The sequence below is a fragment of the Aricia agestis genome, chromosome 16, assembly GCF_905147365.1.
Source record: "Aricia agestis chromosome 16, ilAriAges1.1, whole genome shotgun sequence".
Taxonomy (NCBI): domain Eukaryota; kingdom Metazoa; phylum Arthropoda; class Insecta; order Lepidoptera; family Lycaenidae; genus Aricia; species Aricia agestis.
The window spans coordinates 3,194,492-3,210,498 of record NC_056421.1 but is presented as its reverse complement, the minus strand read 5'-3'; the positions used below and the strand labels follow the sequence as shown (position 1 = coordinate 3,210,498).

General features: G+C 39.2%; 1 protein-coding gene and 1 non-coding gene across 6 annotated transcripts in view; both read right to left on the bottom strand.

The window, feature by feature from the left end:
• Positions 1-5,120: 5,120 nt before the first annotated feature.
• The window catches only part of LOC121734955 (pyruvate carboxylase, mitochondrial), a 36,856-nt gene continuing 25,969 nt past the window's right edge, over positions 5,121-16,007 (bottom strand). For 3 of the 5 annotated variants that reach the window (XM_042125601.1, XM_042125603.1, XM_042125602.1), the window contains 12 exons: positions 15,643-15,693; positions 14,271-14,520; positions 13,867-14,014; positions 13,070-13,329; positions 12,342-12,556; positions 11,865-12,075; positions 11,015-11,221; positions 10,523-10,631; positions 9,908-10,033; positions 8,245-8,406; positions 7,057-7,132; positions 5,121-5,861 (listed from right to left, as the gene is read on the bottom strand). In XM_042125601.1, coding sequence (XP_041981535.1) covers positions 5,689-5,861; positions 7,057-7,132; positions 8,245-8,406; positions 9,908-10,033; positions 10,523-10,631; positions 11,015-11,221; positions 11,865-12,075; positions 12,342-12,556; positions 13,070-13,329; positions 13,867-14,014; positions 14,271-14,520; positions 15,643-15,693 — 1,988 coding nt within the window. In that variant the 3' untranslated portion in view covers positions 5,121-5,688. The remainder of the gene's footprint in view (positions 5,862-7,056; positions 7,133-8,244; positions 8,407-9,907; positions 10,034-10,522; positions 10,632-11,014; positions 11,222-11,864; positions 12,076-12,341; positions 12,557-13,069; positions 13,330-13,866; positions 14,015-14,270; positions 14,521-15,642; positions 15,694-16,007) is intronic. The other 2 variants (XM_042125604.1, XM_042125605.1) reach the window with 1 other exon arrangement.
• Positions 5,188-5,294, bottom strand: LOC121735117. Its single transcript, XR_006036816.1, has one exon. It is a non-coding gene; the product is annotated as a U6 spliceosomal RNA (small nuclear RNA).

The following is a 16,007-nucleotide window of genomic DNA, read 5'->3' as shown; positions in this document are numbered from 1 at the left end:
GTAAAAGAAAATTAGATCGCAAATCACATAGTATTGTTATTTGTTATGTAAGTATTTAATCGTAAAATGTAATTTGTATTATAATGTCCAGTAAAACTATATTATTAGACCGCCGCGGAATATAATGGAAGCGACGTTTTGTAGCGAAACTGTACATAGCACAATGAGTTTTATGTCTGCAGTACATACGAGCCAAAAATTGGACGCGCTTCTTCCGCGGAATTCTCGAGAGTTCTTCGTTAGTCATTACCAATTTCCGCGACATGAGGCGAAATTGATGCTCCATTCCGCGGCGGTGAACCCAAGTGTCTAAACTCGGTCTTTTCTACGAAAATGAAAAAATATAATATTGTCAAAAATTATTCAGTTCCGTTGTAGCAACGTTTGAAAAAAAGGATTTCAGGTCGGCTGATTTTGTGATATTATGTCATCATTCTTGCTCTTCTGATTACAGTTATCTGTCAGCTGTCAAAATTTGCATTTTTCCTACATGTCAAACCATCTCCCGGTATGCGTGACACATGGTCCTGTCAAAACGTGGTCCTGTCAAATCCGGTCTGGGTTTGACAGGACCATGTTTTGAGATAGAATTTGATTTTAATTAGATTTTTCCAGATTCTAATTGGAATAATGTTAATTCACTATTACAATCTTAAAGTATATTAAATATTCTTTATTTTATTCTAACTTCGTGTATGCATTAATTTATTAATAAACTAGAACCACCACTTGTCAAAATACGGTAGCGGTCTGGCTGACGGTAGTAGTTGCATTCATTAGTGCGCAACGTTTTTGTCCATCCTGGATTTTAATGTGATTTTAAAATCATTTTAGTAATCACGGAGTGCTTAACACAAACGTAGGTAATAATTATGACAATAATAATAATAATTGTTAAAGCTGTTTAACATGACAAGAGCCGGAAGCGAGATATTGACATTTCTTTTTATCAGGCGCGCCTTATATTCATAGCATCACCTGGATAAATGAAATGCGCACTAATGAATGCAACAACAGTACTACCGGCAGCTAGACCTCCCGGACCCGGACCCTAACCAGAAGAGCAAGAATTACGACATATAAAATGTTGCTACCTCCTCTACTAATTTGTTGTAGCCTGTATGTAAAAAATATTGTAAATACATATTTTATAACTTATTAAATGTGTAAAATTGTAAAAATTGTTATTTGCACTACATCAACTGGAATATTATTAAACGTAAAAAAACTCATGTGATTGTTTCATTTGTTTAGAATTTTAGAGCATGTTTAGAGGCCATTCACAATTTATATAGTAATGAAAATATATTTTAAACAATGGATTCGCTATACTTACTATACTTTGTCCTTAAGTTAAGAACAGTCGCTAATCTCTTAAAGACAATACATTGCATTAGCTTATTCATAGTGTACTGGTTCTACAGGGTGTAACAAAAATAAGTGATAATACTTTAGGGTGTGTACGTGTTCCTTGTATAGAGTTGACTGTGAAAGTAGCAGCGCTGAAAGACCAACATTGTTTTTCACTTTTGTATGGGGAAACTCGTGACACTCGGACCCTTGCCCATACAAAAGTGAAAATTTTTTTTCGTCTTTCAGAGCTGCTACTTTCACAGTGAACTCTCTACAAGGAACACGCACACACCCTAAAGTATTATCACTTATTTTTGTTACACACTGTATAATTAGTAAGGAGGAGTGTTAATTTTTTTCGTTTTTTATTTTTAAAATGATATGCGCCATTGTATTTCTTAATTGGATTTAGGCAGTAGATTGGGCCGTTAAAATGTGACATTTAACTTGGGAACATGTAACTATCCACTGAGCTTTTTGTATTGTAAAATTAATTGAAAAGAGGGCATTTCTTGCAGCAAGATTAGCATGTTCATACGAATCCCTTGAGACAGTGCCGAGTTTATATTTTTTTTGAGAGTAGCCCAGTTTATTTTCGCCGCCCCATGTACGTAATCTGTAGGGCCTATATGGACGCTGCCGTGGCCTGTATCGGCATTCGGCCTATTTATAAATCCGGAGCTGTTGAACACTTATTATCATCAAAATAAAATATGTAAGGTTTTATTCAATAAAAAAAACATGAACAATGAAAGTTTTTAATAAAAAACACTAGCACCAGCGCAAACAAATAACCGTTTACAGCATTAAAAAGCGTTAAACAATGCAACTTGGAGAAAAATAAAATTTAAATAATTCTGTCTTTTGTACGTCTTATTTTGAGCTAAATTGTCTTTAAAAAAAATGGCGAACTACAGTCACTGAGATTTAAAATAAATTATGACTGAAAAACAATACTTTCTATTTACTTTCATTCACTTTTTCGTACATACAACATTTTAACTTTTAGATAAATTCTTGTTTATTTATATAATTTTTCTTACAATCTTTCACATTTAGTAACATAATACATTTCATAATATAATATGCTTTTAAATCATCAACATAAAAATATATTTTTAGACTAAAATTTTTGACCCACAAACGTAATATGGTCGGCATAGTAAAGAAATGATCAGTCCGTCAATTAACTGGTTAGACATTTAGTTTCGCGTCAATCTTACCAGATTGATGGATTGTACTGATGAGAAACTGAGCGTGTAACCTACAACGTCTTACTTTTTTGTAGTGCTGACACATCGACGCCTTAATCTGCAATCGAGCGACATGCAACATTACGCATTGTCGTTTAGCGCAAGAAATAGTCTGCAGTACTAACTATTTTACGTGCACGAGCGGTTTTGGCCGCTACACAACGACATCACAACCAATTGTATGTAACTATTTATTTAAATAGCGGACCGGTCGCGCCACTTTTTATAATTGCTTGTGATCTCGCGATGTATCTCGCATATCATAAATAGAGCCTAAGCCGCTCTAAATTTTATCACAGACTCGTTTGATCCAATCGCACCGAATTACCCTCATTTACCATCTTTTCAAACTGTCCACCGGTATTGCCACAGCAAAATATTAAAATAGATTTCATTAATAATCGTACCTCTAAAATTTTCGGTACTATTTTACCACACAAAGCTATAATAACAATCAAAAAAAAAACTTAGTTATATTGTTTGCTGTGACAATTTATAATATTATAATTACACAGTTCGACAAACCTGGAACTGGAACCGAATAAGGGCCAACGCTAAAACTCGCGCGGGCCCATACTAGATATTTATCATTTATACACACGCGAACGTGCTCCCGCGCGAGTAAAAACGGTTTTCATTTGACCTAACATAATATATATTTTTAAAATTTCATAACGTAGAAGTTAAAATTACATTGTGTATAACAAATAATAATAAAATTATACATTTGTGATTATTTTTAACTTAATTAAATATATTCAAACGCGAAACAAGAATAAAATATAATCTTTTTTAAATACGGTTGAAAAGTGACATTCACACAAAATGCTCATTTTTGATTTTAGAAAATTGTGTATGAGATTCATACAAACTCGAAATGGGTACAAAAATAACAACAAATACATCAATAACAACATAAACATTGTAACAAACGAATTTAATATAAATACAGTCTGTGCGTTTATTCATAATCTCTATCGAAATTAAAGTTTATTGATTTTTATGTTAGGTAGTTGCGGCTGCACTCGGAGACATTTAATAATTATTATTTAACTATTTATGAAGAGTTTAATAGAAAATGGATGGAACTTATATTTGTAATTTAAAATTAAGTAATTATTCAATTTCTCTGAGTGCAGGCTATCTATGTTTGCTAAACATAATTTTTATCTAATTAATTTCCTAAGGTTAAGTTTCTCTTGCAAAAATATACATTTATTCGAATTTTACTCCTATTAAGTACCTCTAAAAGCACTTTAACTTAAACGTTTACTTAAACTACAATTTTAGGTCTCTAATATTACCGCAGCATAAAAATCAACAAACAATCGTATCCAATGACATACCATGTTTTAAAGAACGGAACCTGGGAGAGGGAAGGTAAAAAACATGCAGCCGTCGCCGAGAAACCGAATATGTATTCTTTAACTAAGGCTTAATTATTTATACCGTTGCGGAGTGGAACGGAAGTGAATTTTTCCAATGTAACTGTACATAGCATAATGAACTTTATTATATCAATAGTATAACATACAAATTCTCGAGAATTCGCCGGTGCCGTCTGTGGAATCCGCGGGCGGGAAGTGACTCAACAATGGGATGACGCGGGAATTCCCGCGTTATGAGGCGAAATTGGCGCTTCCATTCCGCGCCGGTGTAAATTGAGCCTTAGGGAAGATAATCTTTATTTAGGACTTAGAGTATTTTTGTCTTTTCTAAACAAACTATAATATATTGCATAGAAATGAACCAGTGGCCTCGGCCAGTCGCCAGTGGCCACACTCAGACACATTGAACGATTAATTAACTCTAATGAAGAGTTTGACAGAAAATATATAAGTGAAAATCTCTTTTAAATTAAAGTTAAGTAATCATAAAATGTTAAGTACATTCTGTTAAGAAAGAGTAGACGCTGAACTAAATTCTAAACGTAATCTGTAATCACGAACGAATGGTGGGTTTTTACCTCAAATTTCCACGTTTGTACACTTACAATATTATTTCCAGACACATTTTTAGTAACGTTTATATTAAAAAAAAAATCCTTACCTTTTCGTATGTTAATTTTTATGTGAGTTGCGTTTGTTTCATTTTTTATGCGCATGTTATAATAATAATAATAACATGGGCGTACCCAGGTTCTGTGCCAGAGGGGGGGCAAATTACCCAGGTTCTGGGCCAGGGGAGGGGGGGGGGGCAAATTACGCAGATTCTGGGCCAGGGGAGGGCAAATCAGATTTTTTATAAGCTAGGTGTTTATAAAGAATAAAAATTTAATAATTTTTAGTTGTATTGCAAACAAATGGCAAAAAATCGTTATTTTTATAAATGAAAGTACTAGATAATATACTTAGTAGGGACGTCAACATGATCCAGGGGGGGGGGGGGGGAGCTGCCCCCCTCGGTACGCCCATGAATAATAATAATGTTTATTTTTCTCTCCACAATAATCAATTTACATATTTTATAACATTTACAATACAATGCACATATGTTGTGGGGAGACTGACGTCTTAAACTAAGCAGTTTCCTGCTTGTATTTCAAGACACCAGGCCTCCAACCCTCGTACTCTAATAAAAAAAAAAAGTGGAACGCTTCACGATTTTGCGTGTCATCCTTGCGCAGGGGCCATGTTAATCTTCTCTGTATCGTTCCAATTTTAGTATATGTACTGCCGAAGCGAGTACAAAGTAAAATCATGTCAAGTCATAATAACTCAACTTGACGTGTAACATATAAAATTTAATAACTTGTTTGTGGTGTCGCCATGACATGATTTTGACATGCGTAATAAAAGATTTGCGATAAAAATATAATACGTGTGGGCTGTGGCACTCGGGTACTGCCTCGGTAAAGCTATCGCATAGCATTTTTTAATCGACTTCCAAAAAGGAGGAGGTATTTTTTAAAGTCTAGCAACGTCGCATGGAGTGAGCGAGTGGCTATTAGGTGTTTTCTGTATGAAATTTCTTGATTGCGCTGCGCTCTACGCGCGCGATAAAAGCTATATAATAGCAAAAAATATACTAACACGGTTGTGAAAATTATGTTCAGTGTCTACTCTTTTTCGACCTGGCTTACTTATTCGATGGTACAAATCAGGTCATCCCCTTCCAACTTCTGTCCGTTAGTGATGGCGACCGACTTGACGGTTCCCGCGCGCGGCGCCTGCACTATCATTTCCATCTTCATAGCGGACAGTACGGCGATGGGCTGTCCCTTCTCCACATTGTCTCCCTCTTTCACTTTTATCGCTGAAAATATAAGAGTGTTAAATAATTTATGTTTTAAATGTATACAGGGGCCGTATCACGAAACCGTTTTGAGACTCAAACAATCGAACGAGAATGTCGCGTTCTACTCTAACAAACGTGAAATGACGTTGTTAGAGCAGGACGCGGCATGCTCGTTCGATTGTGTGAGTCTCAAAAAGGTTTCGTAGTACCTAGGCCTACAGATTACAGACAATACAGGGTGTAACAAAACTAAGTGACAATATTTTAGGGTGTGTATGAGTCCCCTGTATAGAATTCACTGTGAAAGTAACAGCGCTGAAGAGCAAAATTTTTATGTGAGTATGGGCAGGCTCCCGAGCGTCATGATTTTTTTCAAACAAAGGTGAAAAAAAAGTCTTTCAGCGCTGCTACTTTCACAGTGAACTCTTTCTAAGGAACACATACATACCCTAAAGTATTATCACTTAATTTTGTTGCACCTTGTATACTGTCACAGTACTTTTGGTAGATTATTTTATTATTAAGCGTTACAATTTGGCAACTTAGGAATTAATAACCAGAAAAATGTAAAAAAAAAAAATCTGGACTGAAATTTTTAGGCAACCCACTTGCAATTAATTTGTTGACATACGTAATTGAATATAAAATACAAGGGGAAGGTTTAATTATTATCACCAAACGCGATTATCACGACGACCGTACATTTATCTGTATAACGAACAATATCCTTAATCCTTTCCCATGACACAAAGTAAATCCATCATTTCATGCAAATAAGTTCAGTGGTTTCAGTATGAAGAGACTTCAGACACATTCTTATTAAGTTATTACCAGAGCCCCCGCTACCATATGTGCAATGTGTGCAATGCACACGGGCGCCACCCTCTAGGGGCGCCAAATCGTCATCTTTAAGGGCGCCAAAACCAAGGACCCAAAAAATTTGCCTAAGGGGGCGCCAAAATCCTTTTTTTGCACACAGGCGCCAGTAGCCCTTACGTGGGCCCTGATTATTACTGACTAGTGTTTACAGTTGGAAGCTGTGAAGCCACTAAGTTGTTGTATTAACCCACAAAAAAAATTCGTATTGAGTTATGAATGCAGTTATGTTCTTTAGATCATTAAGAACAAGACTGCATTCATAACTTAACAAAAAAATTGTGGGTGGTGGTAGGTAATACACAAACTCTTAATAGCAACCAGTAATTATACTCACTTAAAACAGTGCCGGGCATCGGGGCACCGACTTGATTCTTGTCACCCTTGATGGCCTTCGGATGTATCTTCATTTCCTGTAACAATAAAAAGTTATGTGTCATGTTAAGTTACATAAGGCGACAGACATAAGAATAAAAAACACGGCTATTTTTATACCAATGAAAGAGAAAGGTACTTACATCTCTACGCTTTTCTCTCAGGTTGTACCTGTTTTGGAGTCCATTTTTACTATTTATAAGCTTATTCTTAGAATTTTGAAATAAATATCAGCCATTCAGTTGGATAAGAGCCAACGAACAAGACGACTACTGCCATGGCTAGTCAAATCACTTGGCGGGCCTCTTAGTCGCGTACGAAGACGCGAGCCCGTCCTTCCCAAATGACCCCTCCCAACTCCTGACTCCACCCCTTTAACTAGTCTGGTCAGCCTTAAAACTCTTCAAAACAGATGATGGGAGGGCCATCTCCCGACCCCGCCCCTTTACTAACGTGGCTTCTCGTCACATTTAAAGTCCGAACTCCTCCTCCCCAAAACTTATGACTTCCCATCTAGTGACCCTTACTAGTTAAGCCATCACGCTGGGCGGCTAGTCGACTCACCTGGCTGGCCTTCTCATCGCGTATGAACACGGAGCGCAGCTTGCCGTTGAGCTCGAAGAACACCTCCCTCTCGCCCGTCAGCCATCCAGCTGGGCGGCTAGTCGACTCACCTGGCTGTACTTCTCATCGCGTATGAACACGGAGCGCAGCTGGCCGTTGAGCTCGAAGAACACCTCCCTCTCGCCCGTCAGCCATCCAGCTGGGCGGCTAGTCGACTCACCTGGCTGGCCTTCTCATCGCGTATGAACACAGAGCGCAGCTGCCCGTTGCGCTCGAAGAACACCTCCCTCTCGCCGACCGTCATCTCGTCCGTCATCCAGCTGGGCGGCTAGTCAACTCACCTGGCTAGCCTTCTCGTCACGTATGAACACGGAGCGCAGCTGGCGTTGAGCTCGAAGAACACCTCCCTCTCGCCGGCCGTCATCTCGTCCGTCAGCGATCCAGCTGGGCGGCTAGTCAACTCACCTGGCTGGCCTTCTCGTCGCGTATGAACACGGAGCGCAGCTGCCCGTTGCGCTCGAAGAACACCTCCCTCTCGCCGGCCGTCATCTCGTCCGTCATCCAGCTGGGCGACTAGTCGACTCACCTGGCTGGCCTTGTCGTCGCGTATGAACACGGAGCGCAGCTGGCCGTTGAGCTCGAAGAACACTTCTCTCTCGCCGGCCGCCGTCATCTCGTCCGACACGGCTAACGTCCGAATGTCCAACGTCTTGCCACGCTCGATCTTAACTTCTAGGGTCTCGCCAACCTAGAGACGAGAAAGGACTCATAACATAACGTAAAATAAGGTAAATAAGATTCGAGAGACAATGTAGCAGATTTCTTTTCTTAATCTGTAACTTTATCTATTCTTCTGTCGACAGATCCACAGATGGCACAGAAGTATACTGTTACATGCGCGCAAGTTAAATGCAGTTGGGGCCTGAGACGAAGGGCGGGGCAACCCACCCGCCGACCGCACCCCGCGTCTCGCACGCCTGCAGTGTAGTGTTGTACGGAACTTCACAGCTATCATTCGTGTAGTATGTTATCGCGTTACTATTTGTTGAAACAAAATATATTTTAAATTAAAAAAAATAAAATAAAGAATAAATTGTATTAAAAAAAGAGTTTCAACAATATTCAAGTTACAGCCGCGTGTAATTGTTGTTCATGATAATGACTGAAACGAGTCCAGCAAGTTCTGTTAAAAAAAACATTTTTTTTATTTGATTTTGAATTAATAAAGTGTGATAATTACTTTCTTGTTTTTTTTTTTTTCGAAAATTATAATGTTAAACTAAAATCCTATTTTGAAATGTATCGACATACCGAAATTATTAATTCTAATGAGGTCACAGCACTACCGCATTTCCGCGTTCAACTCGCGCGCTAACAGTAGATAAGGTGGTAACCCTATAGCTTTGTGCACACTGTGTCTTTTTTTGTTCATCAAGGGCATGCGTCATAGCGCAGTCTGTTGACGCGAGGCATGCCCGCGACGCATGCGCTCTGACCGTATCCAAAACTTTCGCTTAGTTCTATTTTTTCTGGAATTTCTTATGACCAAATAAGCCGCACATATTCCACCCAGTTAATCGTTCTCGTTATAAGTAAGTGTAATAATAAGTAATCATGTTACAAAGCTGACAGACACTGCAACTGAACAAAAATTAAAATGTTGGCGTTGCGTTCGTTGACGCATTCAATTATTGAAAGCGCCAAACGAAAGTTGAATACAAGAAGATGACGAAAATTGAATACGAAAGCGCATAGTGTGGACATAGCGAAAAGGAGTGACAGACGTGCGAGTAAGAACGCGAACTTATGGCTCGACGATCTTAATCGCCCGTGTGTCAGCAAAGAGCCGCGAGCCTGAGGGCATGGTAATCCAGTGTGAGCGATTCTCGTGTGTCACCGCGCGAGCCGAGTAAGTTTGCGAACTTAAATCCACTACGTTCGTACGTCTATCAGGCACTTTATGGTAGTCGTGTATTATGCTAAGTAAGTAAGTACTCACATACGGTTTTGCTCGATCGAGCAATATCGTCGAGCAAAACCCGCGGCTCGGCCTTTCGTCCACACATTCAGAATTGCTCGATAGTTTTATTCTAAATCGATATATTTCATTCGATCAAGCCGGCTCGAGCCTTCGAGCTGTCAGTTTTGCGGTCCACACAGTAATTATTACTCGATTTGGAGTAAAACTATCGAGCAAAACCGTATGTGAGTACTTAGCATTAGAAATGTTAACTGAACATCGAACTTACCGTGGGTCCAACGAGGAAAGTTTTGGTATCCAGATGTTTGACGGGTCCGTACTTCTCTCGGATGCGGAAGAAGTCGTTCGCCACTTGCGGGTACATTGCCGTTGACATCACGTCCTGATCTGTCACCTGAAAGACATTTTTTATTTAAATACACTGCAGCGAAGCGACGCGATATATATCATGGGAGTGTATAGTGTTTTGTTTAACTGAATATTATGACTTAGGGCCTGTTTCAAAACTTCCTGACAAGTGACGAATAGGCTATCCACCAATTAACTTGACAGATAAACTATGGAGAATCTGTCAAAAAAGTTGTGAATAGCCTATTCGGCACTTTATCAGAAAGTGGTGAAACAGGCCCTCAATGTATTGTATTGTATAATATTATGTAAAGGATATTTAACCTATCGTTTAAAACACAATTTAAAAGTTCAAATGTCAAAATTCTGACATATTAACTTGTTAAACCTGTTAAAAGGTTCAAACGTCAAAATCAAGGCAACGGCCAGCCATCAGTTAAAACAAGTAACATTTTTAAAGATATTAGAAAAAGCATTTTGAATGTCAGACAATACCAGGTATCTGGTAGTTGAAATAATAATACAAAACACTTACATCTGGGTACGTTTCTTGCAGTTCGCTCTTCAGTTTGTCGAAGTCTAGAGGCGGTAGTTCTTGGCCGGGCCTGCCTTCTATTCTTGGCATGTCCTTTAGAATTTGAGATCTGAAACGAACTTGTATTGAAACATCTACACTAATATTATATTATAATATTTAGGACCCTTTAACTTTTGTGAACTTTTTGTTTATTTATATAAAAGGTAAAACGATACCGTAAGTCTTGGAAAATAATTCCTTAAAATCCATATTTTTGTCCACTATGTGTACGGAACCACAAACTTATTAAATATGAGTAAAATCCGAACACACGTTTTATCACGACAACTACCTTTGGGTTACGAGACGCAACATGTATGTCTTCCACGGGGTTTTCCGCTGGTATTTTTGCTTTCGACGATGGTTTGGGGACAAATTCCCTAAACCTCGAGACAGACAGCACGCGGACATACTGAAACGCTACATAACTGTTTTGTGAGGAAAACTCACCTCAGAGGCTCCGGGAATCCTCCGTACGGTATACCAATAGCTCCCTGGAAGAATTCCACCACACTCTTCGGGAATGACAGCTCTTCTGCCCTGGCCCTAATATCATCAGCCGTCAGTTTGTTCTGCACCATAAACTGGGCTAAATCACCCACCACCTTCGATGAGGGAGTCACCTTGATTATGTCTCCGAGTAGGAGATTCGCCTCTCTGAAAGTGGAAAAATTGTTTATGGAGACATTAAATAGACGAGGCACATAATAATGTTTGATGTATATTATTAAAGAAAATACTAAATAGATTAAAGGATCGTACATATTTTGTCCAAACCGTACGCGCCGCATCCCAGAATTCATTGTAATTTGTATGAAATGATATCACAAATTGCGGCGCGTACAGCGCGTGCGGCGCATACGGTAAATGGTAACAAGAACGAGTAAACGCTAAACAAAATTTTCAAAACGTAGTCACGATCGGATAGTTATTATTATTAGTTTACTTTCTGCCGCGCACCGTAAAACTCTGGAATGGGCTGTCACCAGCAGTATTTCCGGACCGATACGACCTGCAAACCTTCAAGAAAAGAGCGTATACCCTCTTAAAAGGCCGGCAACGCACCTGCAGCTCTTCTGATGTTGCGAGTGTCCATGGGCGACGGTAGTTGCTTACCATCAGGTAACCCGTTTGCTCGTTTGCCCCCTTATTTAATAAAAAAAAAAAAAAAAAAAAAAAAAGTTATTATTTTGCCTCGTATTTCCATATTGTTGGAAAAAATTGAGTTTATCTCTTACATAAAATGTCGTAAGCGACTTTAGGAAAATTAAATATTTTATATTGTTATTTGGTTATTTACCTGTAAGCCTTCTTGACCTGTTCAAACTGGCTGCCAAGTCCGAGAGAGAATGCCTGGAACTGGAGATTGGTGTACTGTCCTCCAGGTATCTCGTTGAGGTAAACATCAGCGTTGCCAGACTTCATAGTGGCGGTGCACTCGAACGGCCCGTAAAGCGTCCTAGCCTGTTCCCAGTACGCGGAATACTCCGATACCGTCTGTAGCGGGATACCTGAAATGATTAATGGGTATTAAAATCTTAGGACAAAAATATGAAAGCTGGAAAAAGATAAACCGTGAACAGCTATTTATACAGCTATATGGAAAATCCATAAGACTGAAAGAGAAACATTTTATCTCTTCGTTTTTTAGGTTGTCCCAGTTATGGAAACTTAAGTTACTTTTGCGCACTCTGTATACGACCACGCACGCCAACCGTGCACGCTAGAATGGCGGCTGCGAACTCAAGAGTCTCTCTTTATAGCGCATGCTACATACCTGTGTCTAACGGGGTGCCTTGCAGCGAAGCAACAAGCGCTCCCATGCTAGGCTGGCTGGTCATGCCGGACATGGAGTCCACGGCGACGTCGACTACGTCCGCGCCCGCCTCCGCGCACGCCAACATGGCGGCCACGCCAGCACCGGATGTATCGTGAGTATGAACGTGGATGGGCACGTGCGGGTGGCGATCGCGGATCGCCGATATCAGCAATCTAGAATACAAAAGGAATTATGAGAAATTCCGATTTAATTTGGCATTGCAGTAGTTTAGGTTCTGGATTAACACATAATTTCCTTTTTAACACGCTTAATTAGCTTAAGCTGTATGTTCTTATGTAACGGAATCTTCGAGCATGATTTTTACCTATCTCCAGTAGTCTAATTATGTAATGCTTCGTCTCGGGGGCTGCTGTCCGTCATGTGTGCGTTGCAACGACGCAGCGCGCCGTGTGAACACCTTGGTTATTTGTATGTAAACGGCAGCGCTGCGTCGACGCAACGTAGACGCAACTCGCCCTGTGGACTGGTTCTTAGGGTTGTTTAACTATACTAGCTGTCCCGGTGAACTTCGTGTCACTTTAAAACCTTTCCTGGACTTCTACGAATATTGTAAGACTAAAATCAGCCCAATCCGTTCAGTCGTTTTCGAGTTTTAGCGTTACTAACACAATTGAAAATCTATTTTTATATATATATATATATAGATAAGTTAATTTCCCACTTACTTAGCCGACTGCGGTTTCAGCAGCCCAGCCATATCCTTTATAGACAGGACATGGGTGCCGGCTTTGACGAGCTCATCGGCCAGGTTGGTGTAGTATTTAAGGTCGTATTTAGTTTTGGTGGGATCCGATACGTCTCCCGTGTAGGATATAGCCGCTTCGACGACGCCGCCCGCCTTGCCTGCCGCTTCCATGCCAAGGATTAAGTTAGGGAGATAGTTGAGAGAGTCGAACACACGGAATATGTCCATACCGGCTTTTACCTGAAAGAAAAGTAGTTAGTTTCAAATTTTTTTAGCTAACCGAGGCGAGAAATTCCGTAACGACAAAACCTAAACCCTTCCCATCCCCCCACTCCGAACGCGGCAGTCCCTGAGTACCACACTATTTTTTATAAAGATATCTGTATAGTCAATTTGTTATAAGACAATTAATAGGCAAGTTTGTGGCATTATGTCAAACTCATCCGACCCATCACAATTATTCACATCTAACATTGAATTGACATAAGCCGACCACATGACGTAGGTCCGTCAACTGCCTAGGAATCAATTTCCTCATGGTACCATCGAGGAAGTTGATTCCTATGCAATTGACAGACCAACGTTATTTGGTCGAATATGTCAATTCAATGTTAATTGTGATCTGTCAGCTGGGCTTGACGTAACACAACCAAACTACTTAGGTCCCCGATTTGCATAGGAATCAACTTCTCTGATAGTACATACATAGATTTTCTACTCTGACGATGTATCAACGAACAAAAAAGATGTTTCCGCAACTACTTTAGGTGAACTTACAGCCATATCACAGAACTTGAACACGACGTTATCGGGGTAGTTGGTGTAGCCGACGGCGTTGGCGCCTCGCAGCAGCATTTGGAACGGAATGTTGGGGATGAGCTTGCGCATGTCTTCCAGCCGCTCCCAGGGACATTCGTGGAGGAATCTGGACAATTTAGTTGATTGGTAAAATAAGGTGTATGTACTTTATTTTTAGCAGATACGGGCATACACATGACATAAAAATATTGCCTATAAGAAAACACTTGAGTCTAGTCCAAAGTCTGGGTAAAAGATTTCTTGGGTATATTATTATCTCTCGCGTTATTTGTTTCTTTAAAGGTATTACTTCTACAACCCTAGGTTAATTAAGCCCACATCTACCCAAGTTGGCATTAATTTCGATTAAATTACACACTCACCTGAGTGCCACATCGAAAGTGGCGCCACCCCAGTTCTCCAGCGAGTACAGATTGCTGAAGTTGTGAGCAACGTACGGCGAGACCGCCAACAGATCGTGCGTACGCACACGCGTCGCAAGCAACGACTGGTGTGCGTCCCTGTATGTCGTGTCCATGAGGAGCAAGCCCTTATTCTCCCTTACGGCCTTAGCGAACGCCTCCGGGCCCTGAGACTTAAGTATCTCACGGAAGCCTCGCGGCGGTTTGACAGCTGAAAACAAGATGGCCGACGAACTCAAAATGGCGGACTTTTATAACACTCCTCTCTTATTATGTAACTTTGATGAATATGAACTTTTTGCTCATGATTACAATTTTAATGTTTGAACTTTTTAAAAACAATTTAAAAGTTGTATTTCGACTTTTATACATTTTAAAATTGACTTTAAAAAAATTCAAACGCCAAAATTGTGACCATAAGTAATAAAGTTCATGTTCATCAAAGTTAAATAAAAGGGGTTTGCCACAGTTAGAAATTATTAACTTGAATTATTATTGTTTATTACAACAAATTATTACTTGAATATCCTCTCCGGCGTCGCGCGTCACCCGTGCCCGCAGCGGACTGGGAGATTTATTTTTTTTCTCATTTAAAAAGTTAAGCTTGTCCACAAGTGTTAGGTGTTCTGTACTGTGCCAAATACATCGATGAATAATTAGTCTATGCCTGTTTCATACTATATCTATGCAAAGTGAATTCATTAAAAGATATAATCTGGTTGTTGTGTACAGTTATTGTGAGTGTAAATTATTCGGGATAAAGATAATAACGTAAGTAAATCATATATTTAACTAAATAAACAGTTAATTTCTTGCGCATGTATTAAGTTTTTTCCATAAATCTTTTTCAAATACAAGTACTCGAAAAATTGAAATGCACCAAGATTCCCTTTATTCATTTAGTATTAGTAAAATTACAGTTACGTCATCATATAGGAAATTTATTCTAGATTGTAAACATATATAATATATACAGGTTTTAGTAACAATTTATTATTATAATCTTGAAAAACCCAAGCGCGCGAACACCTTCGGCGAAGTTCCCAGATGCGGCGACACCGAACGGCGTTTGAAATTTTGACAGTCCGACGCCTGAGAGGATATACATTCATTTGTTTTGTAAGTTGTAAAATTGTGAGTACTTAATAATATTATTTGTGTAAGTTACTTTTAATAATATAATATTTTTTTAATTTTAATTTTTAATAATAATTTCAGTACAAAGTTATTCAAATTTAAAAACTTTTAAAGACGATTCACTGTGCATAAGCCAAATATTTCAATGAGACACATAGTTAGATACACCCAACATGCGTAAAACAAAGGGGCTTACCTGTGTTTTCACCTGTCATTTCTTTAATTTTTATTGCCTCGGGCGAAAGGTCTGAAAATTTCATTAGTAAATGACGACGTTATAATATGATGAAATGGAACTAAATGTATCTTATAGGTGACCCCACACCGAAGTTATATTGTTAGCATTTAGTTTTAAAAACGAGCTATTTTCTTCAAAATATGTTTAACCATCGTATTCTGTACACTATTGAAATATGTTGAAAAAGAACTGTAATAAATTGTTATCAGGCTAAGACTGAAGCCACACTGTTCCAGTTCGTTGCGGTAAGTTGCGTTGTTGCCACGCATTGTATGCCACATAGCTTTCGTTGGGGTGACGCGCGACAGCAATGCCCCTCCCAC